Below are 15,287 nucleotides of genomic sequence, written 5' to 3' on the forward strand. Positions count from 1 at the left end.
GCCCTTTCTCCCTCCTGTGTGCTTCAGCCTCCAGGACCAGAGTCCCCATCTCCCCTGAAGCAGATGCCAGAGGCTCTTTGAGACTTGCCCTTGGTCTTTGGTATCCTGACCCTGAGGCTGGGCATTCCAACAGCAATTCTTTGGGTGCGGATCTTGGAAAGGCCGCTTCAGAACTGTCCCGACTGGGGCTCCAGTGATGGGCTCTGCTTCTGTGAGGTTTGCAAGGTGCCAAAAACATCTCCAGTGCTCCGGCAGGAGCAGCCAATGGCAGCCAGAGCCCGGCCCCCTCCCACCTCCCCCCAGTGGCATCCCGGCCTCCTGCCTCCTGCCTCCCTCTCTCCCTCCCTCCCTGCCAGCTGCCTGACACAGAAGTGCAGACCCGGCAGCCTCAGGGGCTGCAGAACCCTCTTTGCCTGAAGTTCCCAGACAGAGCCCCAGCCTGCCCAAAGATGGCCTGGAGACAACTGTTCCTCATCTCCTGTCTCTCCACTGTTGTGCTCCTGTCCAGTGAGTAGGGGTAGGCTCTGGGATGGACTTGGTCTCAGGTGTTAGGTGAGGCTGCTCAGGTGGCCCAGGTAAAGGCAGGTGCTTATTGTTAAGAAGGCTGTGCTGGGGTGAGGGGGTGTCTATAACATAGCACAGCACAGAGAAAACCACTGCCTGGTGGTCTCTTGGGGAGAACGGCTCTTCTGCTGATACTTGAGGCACCCAGGGCTCCAGGACAAGTCACAGAGCCTGGGAAGGACCATCCTGGCCCGACCTGGGGTGCCATGGCCCTCATGTTGTGCTCTTGTCCACAGTGCTGCAGGAGGGGACCAGTGCATCAGTAGGTACCAGGCAGGTGGCAGGACAAGAGGCCCAGGAAGGTGAGTGCCGGGTCTACCCAGGGGTGCAGGGTGGATGGGCTGGCAAGCCCGTGATGGTTGTGACTGGCCTCTCTCGGGTTTCAGGCGTCAAAGAGAAGATTTTCATGCAGGAATCAGATGCCTTGAATTTCCTCAAGAAGCGCAGCAAGCGGTCTCCCAGATCCCGAGATGAAGTCAATGGTAAGGAGGCTGGTGGCCTCGCCTCCTGTTCCTTCTTCTTCCCACAGTCAGCTGGGCTGTGGGGACCCCAGGGTCCCAGGGCTCAACTTGGGCCCTCAGGTAGCAAAGTGACTTCAGCTCTGACCACCTGCTCTCGATTGCAGGTCTGACTGGCTATGCTGAAGGGGTAAGGAACAGAGAGAGGGAAAGGGCCATATGGAATGCATTGAAATGATGAACTGCACCTGTTTCTGAAAGTTAAAAATGTCACAGGGTGGAGTTCTTGCCGTGGCACAACAGGACTGGTGGTGTTTCTGCAGCGCCAGGATGTAGGTTCGAACCCTAGCCCAGCACTGTGGGTTAAAGGATCCAGCACTGTCGCAGCTGCAGCGTAGGTCGGCACTATGGCCCAGATCTGATCCCTGGTCTGGGAACTCCACATGCCCCGGCGCAGCCAGAAAAGAAAAAAACAATGTCATGGGGAAAATCCTTGTTCTGGTGGAGAGGGGACACCGTAGCTCAATACGTGCTTTCTGGGGTAACTCCCGGGACACCCTTATAAGCAGGAGAGCAGCGCTGCAAGCAGGGAGAGGGCGCATGGGTGCAGGAGCTGGGAATGTGGGTTTGGTGACAGCTTTGCTGCTAAGTGGCCTTGACCACTTCCTCTCCCTGGGCCCAAGTTTCCTTATTTATAAGCCCCTGAGAGAGCGGTGTTCAGCCAGCAGTTTTTAAAATCTCCGCTTCCAATGCATTTGGGAGTCTTTTGAGCTTGGAGCCATGTTTCCTTCTCAGCCTGAAGAAGGCCCTGGTGTCCCCTGCCTGGCAGGGACCCTCATTGCCATGACCTGCCGACCCTTGAAGGCATTTGAGTTTTCTGCCTTTGAACTAGATTCTTCCAAGGACTCTGAGCTCTGACAGTCTGAGTCCAAAGGCTTGATTCATTATTTGTGGGTGAGTCTGAATAAACTCTTTGTGCCTCTCAGCACACTCAGCAAGGTAACCCGCTCAGAGAAAACAACAGGAATGTTTTCAAATGATGGGTAAGAAGCGAGATGAAAATATTTGGAGACAAAATTTGCCTTTTTTTTTTTTTAAATTGGAGAAGGATAATCACGTTGGGGAAATCTCCAGGCTTCACACAATTTGGGATTAAAAGACTAGCAAATGTCAAGAAACACTGAAAAGACTGATGGAGTTTGGACAGTTCTTTTTGTTTGTTTTTATTTTTTGTCTTTTTAGGGCCATACCCGTGGCATATGGAAGTTCCCAGGCTAGGGGTCCGGTGGGAGCTGTAGCTCCCGGCCTACACCACAGCCACAGCAACACCAGATCCAAGTCACACCTGCAACCTACACCACAGTTTATGGCAACGCCAGATCCCTAACCCACTGAGTAAGGCCAGGGATTGAACCTTCGTCCTCATGGATATTAGTTGGGTTCATTAGCATTGAGCCAGGATGGGAACTTCTGAGCAGTTCTTGATGGAAATGAGAGAAGCAACAGTCTGGCAGACTTCCAGCAGGGATCAGGCTTGAATTTAGGAGAGGCAATTAGCTTCCATCCTCTAAGCGGATTCAGAATGAGAGGGATGATGAAGCCAGAGGTCTGTCCCCTGGAATGGAAGCTGTGTGTCAGTTGTGGGAGCTCAGGACAGCCTGGTGAATGTCTAGGATGCTCCCGATTTCATCTGCTGTCACCAATTCCAGTGATGGGCAGAAGAACAATACCCAATTACGTCTCAGGTTCAGGAAAGGCAGGTGACACTCTGATAAACCTGCATTTGGAACCAGAAAACCGGCATCTCCCATCTCTAAGCTTCTGGGTAAAGACACAGATTACTTGGCAGTGAAAAGAGGAACTAATTGGAGGAAATGCACACTCCCGAGTAGGGCTGTATCCTGTGTATGATGCACAGTATAAAAAGAGCATCTTGTCCCAAGAATCAAATTCTTATTCATTGCCAAGTCAGAGGTCCAGTCTGTGGCACCTCCAAAAGGGCAACTGAGGAAGATTATTTCTTTTCTGGAGTACAGAGAAATGGAAAATGCTTCTTTAGGAAGTGGTGGTAGCTCATCAAGCACCTGCTTCCTGTCCCCTACGAACCCCCTGCCTTCCGCCCTGATGCCCGGCCGCTTTCTGGTACCTAGAGCAACATCAGGGCTTGTGGTGGTTGCAAGAAATGTTCTAGGCCAGCCCCAGCTATGGCCTGAACACTGTGTGGCCTTGATTAGGTCACCATACTTCTTTGGGCCTGAACTCCCTCTTAAGAAATGTGTGGCTATGGGACAGGGGGAGAGGCATGGGGAAGAGCAGAGCACCAACCTCTTCTGCCAAACTAAAGATGCTCACAACTACAGAAGTAAAGGCACAAGTATGGGAAAAACATGGGAGTTTCCTAAGGAATCCGCACGGAGACCAGTTCGCAGATGATATGATTTTATCCGAGTTGGATTAATTCATATAAAATCAACAACTAGTATTTATACAACTTGGCTAGGATTGTAGGCTCCTTACATTCAACGACTTGAGATTGTTTACAGGATTACTGTTTCAGAAGGAAATACTTCTTGTTTCTCCCACCACCTCTGTAGTGTGGGTGGGGCAGAAAATCAATGTCTTGCCTCGGTTCCTCTGCTTCCATCCTCTTGCACGTTGTCACTGGTGGGGACAATAGCACCTCAGTCTCCCCGCTGTGATGTGGGGGAATCACACTGCAGGGGTGTGAGGTGTTCCGAGGGCCCCAATAATTTCCTCTAAATAACCACAGCTCTGACACCAAAGAGGTCAATTTAAGGATGTGAGGGCAGAAATGGAAGAGGCTAGAAACTAATTTATTTTATATCAAACTCCCTCAAGTCCAGTTTTTTTTTGGGGGGTGGCTGTATTAGAGCAGGTGAGGGACAGCTGCACCTGCTGGTGAGGTGTGACTTGGTGGTTCAGGTAAGGATTCCCTCTGGGGCTCGAGACACTGCTAGGAGCTTTGCTGTTCAGCAGCCAAGGAATGGTCATCATATTTACATGCCCTCAGAGGCAGTTTTCAGTTATCATTGGGGCTATTTCTCTAACCACAGAGGTGTACCTCCAATTTTAAAATGTGGAACTGGAATTCCTCATTGAAAAGTTTACAGCCAACTTTACTGGAATGCAGTATCTCACAAACTAAGGGATACCTGTGGTGGGTATTTTCATCATCAGGGAGTTTACCTGATCATCCCATATCCTGTACTAGTTACTGCTGTATAACAAATGAGCCCAGACTTAGCAACTTAAAACAACGAACACCATCTCCCAGTTTCTGGGGTCTAGGCATGGCTTAGCTGGTAGTCTCAGACCCAGGGTCTCTCAGCAGGTTGCAGTCAAGGTGTTGGCTGCGGCTGCGTTCATTGCAAGGCCTGACTGTGAGATCTGCTTTCAAGCTCATGCACATGGCTGTTGACAAGCCTTAGGTCCTGCTGATTGCTGGTCAAGGACACCAGATCTTTGCCGTGAGTGAGTCTGCCCCTCCACAGGACAGCTGACAACGTGGCAGCTAGCTTCCCTCAGAGCAGAAGTAAGATGAAAGAGACAGACCAAGCCAAGAGAGCCATAGCCCTGTTTGTAACCTAATCTCAGAAGTCACATCCCATTACTTTTGCCACCTTCTGTCTGTGAGAAGGGAGGCACTATGCCAGTGCACACAAGGGGAGGGAATGACCTCAGAACAGGAATATCAGGATCATCTTAAATCCTTTCTACCACATGTCATCATCACACCTTTAGGGGATTTCTATCATAGCAGTCACAATGCTGGGTACAATTTATTTTCACATCTTTCTCCTTTTGTGGACTATAGGCCTTAGGCAGAGGAAAGAATCCTTTCTTTGTCCATATCTTCCCATCCCACCCCACCCCCAAATCTTTCTTATCTGCCTTTTTAATCCCAGTGCTGAGCATACCTTCAGGTAGGACAGGTGCTCAAAGATGCTGAAAGGACTTGCAGGTATTAATATGAAATAAAGTTGGTCACTCCTTCATTGAATTCATATCTATCATCGACTTCCTAGCTTCAGAGAGCAAGATACACCTGGATACACCATTACCTTAAGGCTGAAGCTAAATGGCTTCCCCTTTTGGGGTCTCCGTCCTCTCATACACAAAATGAGGCTGTTGGATGAACTGCCCCCCAATCTCTCAGATTTTGAAGTCTATGTCAGGAGAGAACCATTTCTGTGAAAGCCGGTCCTTACCCCTCCCGCACAGCCCCATACCCACCTGACTAAGTCTCTTGGGCAGAATGTCTGGTGTTCCCCTAAAGGCGGGTGGCAGCCCCTATTCTTAGGGGCAACTCTCGCATCTTCCCTCCCCCAGCAGAGAACAGGCAGAAGCTGCGGGCGGACGAGCTGCGGAGAGAGTATCACGAGGAACAAAGGAACGAGTTTGAGAACTTCGTGGAGGAGCAAAACGACGGTAAGAGCTCTGCAGCCAGGGAGATTTGCGGGAATGCCACGTTGATTTGCCTGTACTTCTCCCTAATTTTTAATTAAAGGAGGGAGGTAAGAGCAGCTCTACTTTTACTTCACAACATGAGAGTCTTGGAAAAAAAAGGGAGGAAGTCACACAAGTAGCTCCAGCATTTCAGAAGGCCTGGGAGAGGACAGACCACCTAGGCCTGGGGTCTGTGGGAGTTTTGAGTTGATAGTATCTTCTCCTACTCAGGATCACTGTGGTGGCCTGTCTTAGCAACTACACTACTAGCTTAGTTCCCAGAGAGTTGAGTTGGGAGGGTTTCAAACTCACTTTCAAGGGGCCATGTCATGGCTCTGGGAACTACCCATCTTGGAACACCTAGGCCTTCATCTCCCTAGCCACGACCATCAGCATCTGGTGACTGGTGAAAGCAAACCAGAACAATGGAACTCAGACAGCACTGGTCACGGGGCCCTGCGCCGTTCCCCCAGCACCCCACCTCCAGCATCAACATCTACAGCCCACGTGAAGGCTCCCTCTCGCCCACCGCATCAGGCCCCTGCAACTTCCGACATGATTTGCCTGTTCCTCACCTGCTGCCCCACGTGTCTTGTTTGCTAAGCCTTGGCCTTGGCCTCTGTGTCTCTCACCAGACAATGAGCACAGCTTATCCAGACAGGGCTCCAGCCTCCACCCAGGAAGTGCTTTATTCACCAAGGTCTCAGGGTGTGGATGTGGGTGCGGGTCAAAGGAAGCTCCACCTTTGAACAGCCTCCCATGGAAGGGGTGGGATTCAACTTTGTATCTATTACTTGTCCGCAAGAGTCACCCACAGCAAAAAATCCATAGAACAGTTCATGGGGCTCAGTCCAGGTAGGCCAGTGTGTGTGTTTATTACTTTCTTGTTTTTTTCCCCTGAAGCTTCAAGATTGAAGTGCTCTTGAGAAAGGTCTTTGATGCATGTCAGCTTGGACACAGGGCCACAGTTGAGGTGCCCTTTGTTAGAGAAAGTCCATGATTTCAGTACTGAATTCATCAACCTCCTTGCTTGCTTGCTGGTGGTCCGGGAGGTAACATACTCTTAGGGCACTTCTTAGTGAAAAGGACACCATCACCAGGTACCAGCAGGCTGCAGGCCATGCTCGCTGCTTTGCAGGTGGCACCTGGTTGCACCCTGCAGTCAGGTGTTGGGCAGGATTCCAGCAAATCAAACATTCTGGGACAAAGTCAGACTGTTATAACTCAGAGGCAAAATATTTCTGTTGAAGATTTGTTACCTTGGTGGACAGCGTGGGGAGAAACATTTTAAAAAATGAGACTGTGGCCTCTGAAATTTCTTTGGCTTTTTTTTTTTTTTAAACATGCAGCATTAATAACAGCATTTTATTTTGTGCATTTTTAAGTGTTTCAGGTCCCTAGCATCTGGATGGAAAACATTCACTGTTTTCCCTTCCACAAATTAGGATGAGGGGTTGGGCATCTCAGGGACGACAAGTCCTCCGCCAGAGCCAGAGGCCCCGGGGCCTTTCCCACAAAGATGAGGACGCTGCAGGGCAGGGCAAAGGGCTTCAGGGACTGCAGTGACAGCAGCTGTGGTCATGGCCTGAGAACGTGCTATACCAGGCTCTCCACTGAACCATGTAATCCTATAATCAGCCTTTCAGGTCTTAAAATTTCCATTTTACAGTTTCAAAACCTCAGGCTTAGAAAGGATACACGAATACTCCGGGACCTATAACTAGCAAGGGATTTAAGCTATGGCGTATGTGCCTGCAAAGCTCATGTTCTTGTGAATGAAACGAGTAGAGGTCCTAGAGAGCTTCCTCCGTCCAAGGATTGGCCTGTGAGGATGGAGGGAGGGAGCGGGTAACGTACAGTGGCCCAGTCTGGCTGATGGTACAGGCTGAGGATAAATGTCAAGGGTAAACCTCATTTCAATTTCCCCCCTTCCCTTGCCTCCGCTCCAGAACAGACTGCTGCACAGAGGCCAGGCTGCCGGAAAGCTCCACTGTGGGCCATGCTCAGAGCTCTTCTCAAAGGCCCTCACACTCCCTTCTTGGTCGGGACTCTGGGTTCAGAGAGTTTTGTTTTTTGTTTTTTTTTGGGGGGGGACTTTTTAGGGCTGCACCTGCACCATGTGGAAATTCTGGCTAGGGGTTGAATCACAAGCTGCAGCTGCTATCCTACGCCACAGCCACAGTAACTCAGGATCCCAGCCAAGACTTCAACCTACATCATAGCTCAAGGCCACACCAGATCCTTAACCCACTGAGTGAGACCAGGGATGGAACCCACATCCTCATGGATACGAGTTGGGTTCATAACTACTGAGCCGCAACGGGAACTCCTCAGTTAGCCATCTTGATGCAATGTCATTTCTTCTCAGAATATTTGATAGCAGCTGGACGCTGGCCTTTTCCCCAAGGGACATGCTTCATAAAAGTGAATGCTGAGAGATCACCACGGGTGACTGGAAGGAGTTGGATTTCTGTGGGTCTGGAGCGAGATTTCTGGACAAGAGGGACTGTCCTGAGGGCTTGAAAATCCTATCTAGGTCAAAGGCCCCTCTTCCAACCCACAGGACACTGGCCCTTGTCTGGGGAAGGGGCGGAAAGGGTCAGAGGATCACTGGGCTCTGTCATGACTCCTGGTTGTAACTCTGCTCGAGACCACCAGCTTTACAAGGAAAAACTAACTCTGAGTTCTGCCCCCAAAAGCTCTGGGATAAACAGTGCATTGAGCTCCCACTTCTAACTCCTGTATGGCAGCTCAGGCCTGCTTCGACCTTCAAAGCCTGAGTCTATCAAAGGTCACAGTGACTCCTATACAAAGGTCACAGGCTCCGGGCCTTGGGTCTTTACCAGGGAGGCCTTCTGGTCATCTAAATGAAACGGTCCAAGAAAAGAGTTTGGCTTGGTCTGGGAAGAAAAAATAAAACTCCTATGTCAAAATCATACTGTCAAGATCAGCAAAGAGTAGCTGCTCTATGAGGCTTGAGAAAGGTCTGAACGGCCAAAGGCTCACAGCCAAAGCTCCAGCCTGGCCTGTCTCTGTGAGCTTCTGGCTGCCCCTGAGGCACCAAGGGACGGTGGATTTTTAGCACCCAGGGTAGTGTCAACCCCAAGCTCACATAGAAGGAAACATCCCCAGCAGACATGGTGCTCCAACACCCAGAGGTAGCAAGGGCCCTTCCTGTTTGAGAGCACCTGGCTCTCACAGGTGCCAAGGACCACAAGGACACCCAGCTTCCCCGCACGCTGAAGCCATCAGGCCATCCTGCTCACCCAAAGCCACAGAGGACACATTTCACCAGCACCGAGGTCAGAGTCAGAGGCTTTGTGGTGAAGCCCACATTTAATAAGACAGAGGCAGGAAGACATTTTGGGTTTTGAATCTCTGCTATTCTATTAACTTTCCATCCTCCTAACGTTTTCCCCAAATACTTTTTTTAAAAATGTGGCTAAAATATATAGAACATAAAATTTGCCATCTTACTTATTTTTAAGTACAATTCAGTGGCATTTAATACATTCGCAACCAGCAGCACTATTTATTTCCAAAACCCTTTCATCACCTTAAGCAAATTTTCTACAAATTATTCACCAATTCCCCTCTCCCCATAGCCCCTGGTAACCTCTAATGTATTTTCTGTCCCTACAAATGTGTCTGTTCTACATATTTCACAGAAGAGGAATCACAAAATGTTGTCTTTTTGTCTGGTGTATTTTCCTCAGCATGTTTCAAGGTTCATTCATGTTGTATCAGAACTTCATTCCTTTTTATGCCTGAATAATACACACAGACATATATATATATACATCCATATTTGCCTATCTCATATTTTGTTTATCTACTCATCTGTTCTTGTTTTCAGAACTATTGGGTTATACGGTAGTTCTATTTAATTTTTTGAGGAGCCTATGGATGATTTTTTTTTTTTTTTTTTTTTTGGTCCTTTTTGCCTTTTCTAGGGCTGCTTCCTGTGGCATATGGAGGTTCCCAGGCTAGGGGTCGAATCGGAGCTGTAGCTGCGTCTGCAGCCTACACCACAGCTCACGGCAACGCCAGATCCTTAATCCACTGAGCAAGGCCAAGGATCAAACCCGCAACCTCAGGGTTCCAAGTCAGATTTGTTAACCCCTGCGCCATGACGGGAACTCCCCTATGGACGATTTTTAAACACTGACATCCTTGTGACAGTTGCTCATATTTTAATGGTCTCTAACAGTGAGCAGGCAGTCTTGAATTGACCTCAGAAGCAAAATTCTTTATTTTTATTTTTGGTCTTTTTAGGGCCACACCCGTGGCATATGAAAGTTCCCAGGCTAGAGGTCAAATAGGAGCTATAGCTGCCAGCCTATACCACAGCCACAGCAACATGGGATCTGAGCTGCGTCTGCAACCTACACCACAGCTCATGGCAATGCCAGATCCTTAACCCATGGAGCTCCCAAATAACTTTATTTTTAAAGCTTAGAAAACACAGCACAGTATTTACTGTTACTCACTCACAATCCCATTTTGAAACCGACAATCTCCTTCTATGATTTTTTTCAACAGTATGGTTTGCAGTCTGTTTTAACGCTACTGTGGTTCTGTGTTCTATGTCTTAGTTTGTATGATCTGGACCAGTTTCTGCACGCAGGCCTTCCTTCCTGTGCCGGCTGTTCAGGGAAGGAGTGCTGAACAGAATGCTGGACTCTGGTTCTAGCTCTCTTGGCAACCACCTCTGTGAGGCTCACCTGTCCAGGTCTGAATGTACAATGAGGACTTTGGATTTGTGTCCTCTCAGGCCCTTCCAGAGGGGACATTCTGTCACCCCTGCACACAGGTGTGGTTGGTTCATATCACCTTGGGGTGGGCCCTTTGTGTTGAGAGTTGCCAAGAGAGCTTGGTGTCTGTGTCCAGATCCGAGTCCTCCATCCTGACACAAGGACTTTCTCTCTCGTTCCCAGAACAGGAAGAGAGAAGCCGGGAGGCCGTGGAGCAGTGGCGCCAGTGGCATTATGATGGCCTATACCCATCCCATCTCTACAACCGCCACCATATCTGACCTCAACCTAACAGACCCAGAAGGCAGAGCCTGAGAGGTCTGCTACCCTGACCAACCGCAGTGTTCAGGCATCTCTGTTGCCTGCTAACCAGTCAGTGACAGGGCCTCAGCCTGGGGCCTTCTGTTCTGATGGATTAAACACCCTGGCTTCCGCATCCTGGCAGGTATTTCCTGAGGTGAGCCAACACCTGTGGGGCCTGTGGCACTAACCCTACAGCGGTTTTCCCTTGCTTTGCCATTGTTCCCAAAGTGAGCCTCCCATAGAACAAAGAATCCCAGTGAAGAGAAAAGCTGACAAATAAAAATGCTGAGTCAACACTCTACACTGTCTTCTCAGATTGTCCCTCCCAAGGGACACCATGGCTCTCCCTGACTGTGGCGTTCGTTTGGAAGCTTGGGCTCTCGAGCCCTGCTGGGTATTTCCGCTGTCTCGGCAGTCATGTGACCTAAAGGGACTGGGGAAATCCATTTTGTGAGATCGTTACTGAGCCCAGGTACTTCTCATGTCTCATCTGGAAAGAATCAACCTTCAACGGTGGTTTCTTAAAGGCATCCCTCAGAAGCCAGGGTTACAGTAGCAAGGCCAGCTGTAACCCAACTCTTGAGCAGGTCAAGTTTAGCTGCGATAGCACCTCCTTTTTCTTCAGAGCTTTCCTTGGTAGAGCTGTCATACAAAGCACCACGAACTGGGTGACCCACAACAATGAGCATTTATTCTCTCAGAGTTCTGGAGGCTAGCAGTCTGCTCTGAAGTATTGGCAGAGCCACACTCCCTCCTAAGGCTCAGGAGAGGATCCTCCCTTGCCTCTTCCCGCTTCGGGGGCCCAGGTGTTTCTTGGCTTGTAGAGGCTCCCTGGAGTCTCTAACTCCATGGTTAAACAGCCTCTCCCTGTGTCTTCATCTTCTGTGTGTCTGTGTCTCTTCTCTTCTTATAAAGACACTAGTCAGATCGAGCTAAGGGCTCACCCTACCAGCCTCACTAAACTTGATTTTGTCTGCCAAGACCCTATTTTCATAAAAGGTCAACAGACACAGCCTCAAGCATTCTGCCTTCCGGCCCAGCCGCAGCACTATCCTAATTCCACACTAAGAGTGCAGGAAACTCAAGAACAACCCGCACAAGCACCTCGGTGGGGTCAGCTCTTGAAGATAAAGAGGACTCTAGATGAAGAAATAAATGTACCCTCTCCTGGCCATTTCCCTGTCCCCACCCTTGGGCCCTCTGTTTCCCCCGTGGCTTGGGTCTCTGGCTGGCTGGTCCAGCCTGCTTTGGAGGTTAGGTTTCCAGGACAGTATAGGGCAACTTGATTTGAGGAAAAGCTGCTCAATGGTGGTAAACTACTCCTCCAAAGGTGAGGTGATTTACTAGGTCTCGACACTTGCAATGAATGCAAAGGGATATTTAAGGAAGGGATAAAGTCTTTAAAACCTTTCTAGTGATTAAGCAACTGTGTACATTCCAAACCACCTCATCTCATGTATAGTCAGCTCTGTATTTTCTCACAGAAACTCCAAGCAGGAGCTGAATGGGCCTTGGGAAGGTAGGAAGGGCACCGGGCAAACACTACCATTCAATGTCGTTACCTGGGCAGGTGAAAGAGAGGAGTCATTCTCTTCTCAGGGTGCCGGGATTCATCCTTTGGAGACACAGGCTTGGGGCACAAGTCCCAATACAGCAAAAATAAAAGCCATGCCCAGTTTTTGATCAGCACAACCCACTTGTGTTAAATGTGCCTTATATAAGAAGATCGGCAGCTGAGAATTGGAATTTTTTTCCTTTTGGTTGCACTCACAGCATGTGGATATTCCTGGGCCAGGGGTCAAACCTATCCCATAGCAGCAACTTAGGCCACTGCAATGCTGGATCCTTAACCCACTGTGCCAAAAGGGAACTCCTTTCCTTGGGGGCAGGGGAATATTTTGATTACATTCCTTTGGGATTCACTGAGGTATAGTCACTATAAAGTTATGCGACCAACACAAACATCCTGTGTGTATAAAGTGAATCAAATCAAAACGCTTCCAAAACGAAACCAGGTTTTCGGCACACACCCCACCTGCGCCATCCAGATATTCCAACCGGCCACCCCACTACCTTTGGGCCTGTTTTTGAAAAGACAGGCTCTTCAGGAAACCCACTGCTCCCCATAGCCCTTGCTGTAACTACCAGAAACTTCAAATCAGAAGCTGACAGTAGTGGAAGAAACTGACATAAAATAAAAAACTCTGCAGATGCCTCAATGTTTCATTAACCAGTTTTACTTATTATTCTGAGGAGACTGAAGTTATTGGGGAGGAATGAGTGTTTCAAAGTTTCGGAGCATAAAATTGAACAGACTGAAAGAAGAATCTGTGGGCTTGAGTGGAACGAAGGTCCTCTCCGAACTACTGGGCAGGAGACTCATGCTTGGATCCCCTCTGCTTTCCACCTCACCCTTGAAATGGCAGAACAGGGAGCCTCAGCAAATGGGCTACATGTACCCCCTGGTCCAAGGTCTGTGCTCTTGGGGTGGGGCTCCTCATGGCACCTGACCCCATGCACAGATTAGAAACTCTTGCTAACAGGCATGCAGGAAGCACAATGCCTAGCCTCAGCCCGTTACCGAAGGCGGGTTGCAGGTGCGCAGGGCAAGCTCTGCTGACTGCCCGCTCAGGCCCTGAGTCAGGGCTGCAGGCTGTTGGACCAGTGATCCAAGTGGGCCCGTGCTCTACCCACACGAAATGCCCTCTTGGCTGGCCAGGAGCAACTTGGAAGATCCAGTCCTCACCCTCTAGGTTTGTAACTTCAACTTGTGTGTGTTTTCACACACCCAGTTGTGCAACGGAGAAAAGGCAAAGCATTGCTCCCTCACCTTAGCCAGGAAAGAAGCCAGACTGTGGCTGCTGTGGTGACGATGAAACACCCAAAACCTTCTGGCAGGCCAGCAACCAGGTAAGTGCCTGGCAGCTGATGGCGCCTGACTCCAGGCCATTCCCCGGCACCACCGGCTCAACAAGCCTGCTGCACGCACAGGAAGGGATGCTGGGGCCATACAGATATCAAATACCACGAGTGGTCTGGGTAACCATTTCACTCAGCTTCAAAGCACAAAACGAAGCAGCCTGTCCCAGCCTCCTCAACAGCCAGGGTTGGCTTGTCGGCTCTAGATAAAGAACTCTGGCAGAAAGAATTTTATTACCTCGTTCTACCCCATCCTTAACAAGGGCCCCATTATATCTCAGGGTTTTCGAATTCCTTCACTCAAAGCCAATCACAGCCATTTCCTGGGCAGGGAAAAGGATGCCAAGGGAAACACGCCCAGAATCTGGGCAGCCCAATTTCACAGGAATTATTAACGGAGGATCTCTATTTTCAGAGACTGGCCTTGTCAAAGGGGTGGCCTTTGGGACATTCTTCTAACTCACTCTTCTCTGGTCTTTCATTTCTTTCCCCAGTCCTTGATGGGTGCCAGGTAAGTGGTCGAAAACAAATCTTGCCCTAGTATGAATTGGTGAAAACTCATTATTTTTTCCTAATAGTTCTGTGTGTTATCCTTTTCTTTCTTTCTTGGGCCACACCTGTGGCATATGGAAGTACCCAGGCTGGGGGTCGAATCAGAGCTTCAGCAGCTGGCCTACACCACAGCAACGGTGGATTGGAGCCACATGGGCAATCTACACTGCAGCTTGAAGCAACGCAGGATCATTAACCAACTGAGCAAGGCCAGGGATCGAACCCACATCTTCATGGTTATTAGCTGTGTTCTTAACCGGCTGATCCACAGCAGGAACTCCTAGGCCTTTTTTCTTTCTTTCTTTTTTTTTTTTTTTGGCTTTTTGGCTTTTCAGGGGCTGCTCCCATGGCATGTAGAGGTTCCCAGGCTAGGGGTCTAATTGGAGCTGTAGCCACCGGCCTACACCACAGCCACAGCAACGAGGGATCTGAGCCGCACCTGCAACCTACACCACAGCTCACAGCAACGCCAGATCCTTAACCCACTGAGCAAGGGCAGGGACCAAACCCGCAACCTCATGGTTCCTAGTCGGATTCGTTAACCATTGCACCACAACGGGATCTCCAGGCCTTTTTCCTATTTTTATTTTTAAACTTTAAAATTCATTTCTGACCAGCAATGCCTACTTTACCTATTAAACTAATTTTCTCCCATTAAAAAAAACTGTATAGTTAATGTATAGTTAAGCAATTCTCATGACGCTTTCTTAAAGAAAAATCTCCCTACAGGAAAGGAGATGTTTGGGGGGACATATCTAACAAGAATAACGACTGAATATGCAAAATGAAGGCGAAAAATATTTTTCTAGATAATTTCTCATTAATTTAGACCCTGTAATAATAATGAGTCTCAAAGAAAATATTAGTGAGCCTGAATCATTTAGCGTGTAGGCCCCCAAATTAAAAATTTTTTAAATAAAATGACAACCTCATGAGGTCAAGGAGCCCTCAAGTATGAGTTATTAGGTCATGTTTATGACTGTTTATCATGCACCCAGCACAGAATTGTGGTACCAAGTGCAAGATATTTTATATTTTGTAAGCGCATTTAGATGACAAAAAATGAAAACGTATTACTAGATTGATACCCTGAAATCACTGTTGAAAGAAAGAGAACAGTACACTTTTTTTTTTTTTTAGGGCCGCACCCACAGCATAGGAGTCCAATCAGAGCTACAGCTGCCAGCTCACACCACAGCCACAGCAATGCCGGGTCCTTAACCCACTGGGCAAGGCCAGGGATCGAACCCTCAACCTAATGATCGGATTT

The 15,287-nt window shown here is 48.9% G+C and overlaps 1 protein-coding gene across 2 annotated transcripts; it reads left to right on the forward strand.

Annotated features, from left to right (window-relative positions):
• Positions 1-368: 368 nt before the first annotated feature.
• UCMA (upper zone of growth plate and cartilage matrix associated) lies at positions 369-10,845 on the forward strand. Of its 2 annotated transcripts, none has more exons than XM_021064863.2 (5): positions 369-507; positions 801-866; positions 951-1,046; positions 5,373-5,471; positions 10,427-10,845. In XM_021064863.2, exons 1-5 carry the CDS (start codon positions 450-452, stop codon positions 10,522-10,524), a joined length of 417 nt encoding a protein of 138 aa, XP_020920522.1. In that variant the 5' UTR covers positions 369-449; the 3' UTR covers positions 10,525-10,845. The 2 variants fall into 2 exon arrangements, with proteins under 2 accessions (XP_020920522.1, XP_020920523.1); XM_021064864.2 differs by having other exon boundaries at positions 5,376-5,471.
• Positions 10,846-15,287: the final 4,442 nt, after the last annotated feature.

Source organism: Sus scrofa, chromosome 10 (genome assembly GCF_054392235.1).
Source record: "Sus scrofa isolate SSC_HxYL_T2T_F1_AM1 chromosome 10, Sscrofa_HxYL_maternal_Yorkshire_Landrace_v2.0, whole genome shotgun sequence".
In the NCBI taxonomy this organism is placed as follows: Eukaryota; Metazoa; Chordata; class Mammalia; order Artiodactyla; family Suidae; genus Sus; species Sus scrofa.